This window comes from Gossypium hirsutum, chromosome A09, assembly GCF_007990345.1.
Source record: "Gossypium hirsutum isolate 1008001.06 chromosome A09, Gossypium_hirsutum_v2.1, whole genome shotgun sequence".
Classification (NCBI taxonomy): domain Eukaryota; kingdom Viridiplantae; phylum Streptophyta; class Magnoliopsida; order Malvales; family Malvaceae; genus Gossypium; species Gossypium hirsutum.
The window spans coordinates 71,188,315-71,194,928 of NC_053432.1; the positions used below are offsets into that span (position 1 = coordinate 71,188,315).

The window sequence follows — 6,614 nt, forward strand, 5'->3', positions numbered from 1 at the left end:
AACTTCAAAACAAGGGTGAAGGTTGGAAATGGACACTTCATCAAAGCTGAAGGCAAATGAGATGTTCAAATTAACACTCTTTCAGGTACCAAACTTGTTTCAAATGTACTTTTGGTGCCTGAAATAGACAGAAATTTGCTTAGCATGGCTCAGCTACTCAAAAAGGGCTACTCAGTGGTGTTCAAAGGCAAAGAATGTCAAATCAGTGAACTAAATAGATCCAAGCTCATGTCAGTAACCATGGCTGACAAAAGCTTTATTGTGGACATGCCACAAAGGCAATCTCCTTGATGGACACATCAGGTTAGGCCATTGAGTTCTGATTCAAACCCTTTGTATCATCGACCCATTATTGATAATAGTAGTCCTAATCTTGGATATCGTCGTTCACCAAGAGGTGCTACACAATTTGATCTGTTAAACTAAAAGAAGCTTGGCACTCGTATTGCAGATTTAGAATCTCAACTGAGGCAAGCACAAAAAGAGCTGAAGAATCTCAAAGACCAGTTGGCTTCAGCAGAAGCTGCAAAGAAATAAGTGCAACAAGAACTAGAAAATAAGACCAAGAAGCCTAAAGCTTGAAAAACTGTTGAAGTAAATAAAAAGGTTTCTCCGAAAAAAACTCAAAATTCTAAGAAATCCAATTGTAGCATCAGAGATAAAGTCTCTGAAGATCTTACAATAGATCAAGTTGAAGTTGATTAAAATGGTCCTGAAATAGACATTGATGATAAACCAGTCAGAGGCACTAGACCATTGGCTGAGATTTATGAAAGAGCTGAAGTAGCTGCTGTTGAACCATACTGTTTTGAAGAAGTTGAAGCTCAACAAGGATGGAAGCAGGCCATGCTCGATGAGATGAGCATGATTGACAAGAATCAAACTTGGGATTTAGTTCCAAGACCAGGCAACAAGAAGGTTATTGGAGTGAAGAGGGTGTTTCGAGCCAAGCAAAATGCTGATAGTAGCTTGAACAAACTCAAATCAAGGCTGGTTGTAAAGGGATCAGTTAGAACTATGCAGCATGCAAGCCAAGGAGGAGTGTTGAAATTGGCATGCATGCAGCACTTGAAGCAGCCAAGGAGTAGACAATGCCACGTAAGTTATGTAGATGAAGTATGAAGATCAAGCTGTTGTAGTATTTTCAGATGAAGTACATGCAGCTACTGAAGTTGATGCTACTGTTCAATTTTAGTTTCATTTTGTTACTTTAAGTAATATTTTGTAACTTAGTTAAATTAGAACTAAGTAGGTAGTGTATTTAATGTAATTAGGTGCTGATAAGATTGATAGATCAGCTTACTTAATTGTGCAAGTTGCAATGTGCAAGCGGTGCAAGTAAGTCTAAAAATAGTAAATATGTTAAAGCTGGCCAGCTTATGACTGGTATATGTATTGGCAGCATGCCATCTTCTTTAATCAATGAATTTCAACAGAAATCATTCAAGAAAAATACTCTCTCAATTTTTGCTTTCTTTCATAAAGTAAAATTCTGTTTTGTTTATCTTGCAAATATCGAGCCTTTTGAAGCTCAATCTTCCTTCATTCTTTATCCGGATTTATTACGTTGTTGCTCAAGTTTTGACTAAGCTTCATACTTCATCTGGATAAATTGCTCAAAAACCCAACATGTAGCCTCATTCGACGAAAATTTGTGTCCTAATAGATAGATTATCGGAATGTGAAATTGTAAGCTTATAAGTCGATAATATATAAAGATATTCAGGGAATTCTAACGCATCCATTGCATCTTCATCGATTAGGTGCATTTGAGAGGAAGGTTAATATGGTAGAATATCCACTTCTAGTTCGGCAGCATCTAATTTTTCATCACAATCTAGATCATTAAATTTTGTTATGTTCGTGTTAACATATCTCTCCTCTTCCTGTTCCTCTTTTCCTTTTCTTCATTTTTAACTCGATAAAAACATGTCTGTTGAAAGTTGTATCAGCGTGAAAGTTCTCACTCCATTGTAAGAAAATGGATCTTTATATAGAGGAGGTGTATATGTTGATAGTGTAACGAACTGGTATAGATTTTCTAGACTTAAATTCAAATCAAAACTTGACCCGTATATAGAAGATCGTCCTCCAACAAGTGAGATATACCGATATTTATTAAAAGGATCACATTGAGGATATGGTGCTCAAAACATTTCTGCACAGGATTGGATGAAGATGGAACATTAGGTAACACGTTCCCCTACTCAACATCACCCCAACTGTGCATAAAGCTTCGCTACATTATTCTCAGATAAGGAATGTGTTGTGATCATCACTTCAACATCATCATCTTCAACTAATTTCAATTAGAGCATAAATGACTAGGTTTGAAGATGCCATAAGTCTATAAAATAGAGTGGACACTACCTTCTCACAATGAGCGATGATTTTTCTACTAATTCTTGCTTTCAATTCTTTTATTTTCATGTTCTTATTGAACATCATATTTAACGACTGTCTCAAATCAAATACAACATTATTTTTAGTATAATGAACTTATCCGTTTTAATGAACCACAATATTAAATTTACACTCTATCTTCTTAAACCAACTTGCATGTGTAGAAAAATAATAGAACAATATAACTGCACACAAATAACATTATCAATTCCAACACGGCAAATTAACCAAATTAAAAAATAATTTTTAAAAAAGGCAACTAAGAAAAGAAAACTTACTTTAACAAAATAGAGAGTAGTTTAAAGAAAAGAACTTGGAGAAATAGAAGAGGCAGTTATATAGACTGCATTAGGGTGTTTTGATAATTTTATTCCCAATTTTGGAATCCCATAGTCTAAAACTACAACTTGACATGGCTATTTTAGAAAAAAATAATTTATTAAAGCGCCATGTGGCGAGATGTTGTCAAGGACTAGGGTTTTTATAGACTTAAAAGGAGTAGACTAGATAATTTAAAAAAAAAATTGAAATTTTTTGTTCAATGGATACTTCAATTGACTGTAGGGTAAAGGTTTGAAACCGCGCCCTAAATCGGTTATTATAGAAAAAAATTGTTATTTTGAAACCATTGTTTAAGGGCGCACTTTTAGAAACAAATTTTTTTTTTAAATATTGAAATCTCCATGTAAGTGGCACTTCTAAAATAGAAAAAATTATTTTTTATATCATAAAAGAAACATTTAGAAGTCAGGTGAAATTTCCTTTTTTATATCTTGAAATCGCCATGTAAAGGGATCCTTTTAAAATTTTAAAAAATATTTTCTATACAAGAATTAAGAAACGACGTGTCAAAGCCAAGTGAAATTGTCTTTTTTATATCTTGAAATTAATAAAAGAAATATATATATATATATATTGTATTACAAATGACATATATTGGAACCAGGTGAATCTACCACCTGACATGGAGGTTTCACCCGTTTTCAATATGGGTCTTACTATCACAAAAATATATATTTTATTGTGAAACTGTCAAATGACATGAAAGTTTCACCTAAATTTAACATGTTTCCGTCACACAAAAAAATATATATTATTGTAAAACCGTCATGTAAAGAGGTAATTAAAAAAAATAATGTGAGAGAAAATTGTAATTTTTTTCTAAATAATCTATAACATGCCATATTTTTCTAACTAGTTTTTAGAAGTAATATTTTTATAATAAATTGTTAAAGTTCCTTCCAATGAATTTGCTGAAATCAAGCCTATTATAGTGTTTGAATGTATGAGATATGTGGAGAGTAGTATTATTTCAAAGTTGAGCATGTCTACTGGTGTCTTGACCCTAGCAATTATGACACATTTTATCACACTCAAGTCTATTAACATATAAATATCAATGGCTTCATTGAAAATTTAGTTTCAATGTTTTAGTCTTCTATTCAACAATCAATATCTCTTGTATTTAAATTTCCAAATTGCAGACAACTTAGCTGATGCAATTGTCCTGTCCATGTGAACTCCCACATATTGTAAATAAGCTCACAAGATAGAATTGAACGCCTATATATTTACCATTATTGGGCTTTAGATTTTTTTTTATAGAAAGTCTACAATGCTACCTTGAAATCATCTCTTCTAATGCTAAATGCTATCTTTGTAATGATCTGGTTAGAGTAGCTTCTCGTTATTTAATCTCCTCTTCAATTCCAATTATGTGTTCCAGGGAGATGCGGGTTATATGCTGCCAAAGCACTCTGTGTTGGTTCATAAGTGAGATGGGTTACCAATAAGCTGATAAAAATAGACTCTCCCTCAGAAATTTATTTCCTCTTTAGGTGTTTGTAAAGTTCACTAATTCTTGGGTGAAATACAATGTCGTTTATTCTCAAATTGCTGATAAAAAGATATTTTCCCTGAATAGCTTAGTCAAAATAAAAACATGTGCGTGCTTATTACAACTCTCCAACCTGCACTTTGATGCATGATGAAAGCCCTAACTTAATAATGTCGGCAGCGCACCTTTACTTGCAGGTGTCGAGCGGAGCACCGCACAAGCAGCGGTTGTGAAAATACGTGGAGTAATCGAAACTCTGCAACCGCCCTCCCACCGGGATTTGTCCGCACAACCTATTGTAACTTACATTCATGAACTGCAACTCCAGATCCGTCAACCCTGCAGGAATACTTCCCGTAATCTTGTTATGATTCAGATCCAGCCTTGCCAAACTCTTGGGAAACTGCACTTTAGATAGATCGAATTGGAACATGTTCCTAGAAAGATCGATTTCGAATGTCGTTTTTTTCGGGCCAAACAACACTGAAGGATCACCTTCAAGCAAGTTCCTCGACAGGTCAATGGTGTTAAAGTCCATGTTGGCTAAAGAGGCAGGGATTGTACCAGAAAGTTTATTGTGAGACAAGATGAACAAATACAGGTTTTTGCTAGGAAACATACCAAAAGATTCTGGTATGGTACCAGTTAACTTGTTTCTATCCAAATGCAAAGCCTCGAGATTTGGGAGTGTTGAAAGGGAGCTTGGAATAGATCCCGAGAGGTTATTAAATGAAAGGTCCAAGTAAGTCAAGTTCTTAAGTTGGCTAAGAAAATTAGGGACTGGACCGGAAAGATTGGTCCAGCTCAAGCGAAGCGTCTTGAGGTTCTTGAGCTTGGCAATGGCGGGTTGTATGGTTCCATTGAGGTTAGGGAGGTGTCTGAAAAGAAGGGTTTCAAGGTACGGAAGGTCGCCAACTTCAGGGGGGATTTGGCCGGTGAGACGATCATCGGAGAACAGGGTGAGGGAAACGACACGGTGGGTATTGGGATGGCATTCAAGACAGTACCAATCACAGCAATCAGTGTTGGGGTCCCATGAGGCCAAGAGGTAAGGGTTGCCTAAGGCCTTTTTGATCTTGAGAAGAACCTTCTTGTCTTGAGCGTTGCAGTGGTCTGAGACAGAAGGTGAAATGAAGATGGATATGAAGAGGAAACTGAGGAAAGCTGGATATATCTTCATGTTTTAATTGTTGGATTGGATGTTGCTTGTTAAAACTCAAAATTTATAGAGTGAGGTAGAGTCAAAGTTGATTAATAAATTAATCTCGCTTACCCCATTATTATGTACTGGATTAAACCATTTGAAAGATGGTCAGAAGATGATGTGTTTTTTGGGGTTCAATGTTGGAAAGTGACTTGTTTTCTCAAAACCAATTATCTATGTTTTATTTTATGACTGGATAATTGTGTTTGTGCCGAAATATGGTTTCAATCAGCGGATAGAGATATTTTGGAAACTTTAAGCATCAGAAGTTGAATGACTGATTTCTTTAAAATTTTAATTGAAATCTACTTGTGAATGAATGGTTGACTTCAAATATGCACGAACACAGCCGCTTTGCAAGGGTGAGAAACAGAAGCAGATCCAATCACGAGTCATGGGTCAACAAAGATGGCTTCTTTCTTATGACTCGGTAATAGCTGGATTCATTATTAATATTTATTTTATTTAATACTATGCAGGTCAGTTTACTATTTATGATTATCTCTTTGAATCTATTATTTCACTTAACCAGTTAACATGAGTTTGATTATTAAAAAATAATTTATTTATAATGTGTAATCCATATCATGAATTATTTATTTGTCTATATCTAATTTGGAGTATTATCAATTTGCCCCACAAAAAGTTTGTCATAAAGAAAAAGGAGTTTCGTGAGGAAATTGAAAACCTGTGGCACATGACTTATTTATGTCAGATCCTCTGCGCCCCCGTTACCACGCTTCACCGCATAAAACCTTCCTCACTCTATGATTTATCTACCCACTAGTTTTTCTAACGCCACGCGCTGATTTGCTTTACGTGCTTTTATATTTTGAAATTATATAATTTATTTTAATTTTATAATACTTTAATAAATATATATTTATTTTATTGAATTATTGTCGTATAACATACAATTGATCTATAGTCCATACGAATTGGGAAAAAAAATTGAATTAATAAGAATATGCTCATAAAATTATCATAGAGGACAATAATTGTATTACAGAAACATCTTTACATATTAAATCAAAAAATAAATCGGTCTTCTTGTTAAAAGAATTATCAATTTATGAATGGATGAAATTGATCCTTATATGTCAGTATGAGGTAGATGTGGCGTGTCACATGTTATTATCTAGTTATTCCGTCAACCATGTCAATTTTTAA

At 34.4% G+C, this 6,614-nt stretch overlaps 1 protein-coding gene across 1 annotated transcript; it reads right to left on the reverse strand.

Moving 5' to 3' along the window:
• Nucleotides 1-4,198: 4,198 nt before the first annotated feature.
• On the reverse strand, nt 4,199-5,694 carry LOC107889518 (polygalacturonase inhibitor). Its single transcript, NM_001326764.2, has one exon. It carries the CDS (start codon nt 5,418-5,420, stop codon nt 4,428-4,430), a length of 993 nt encoding a protein of 330 aa, NP_001313693.2. The 5' UTR covers nt 5,421-5,694; the 3' UTR covers nt 4,199-4,427.
• Between the last annotated feature and the right edge of the window lie 920 nt (nt 5,695-6,614).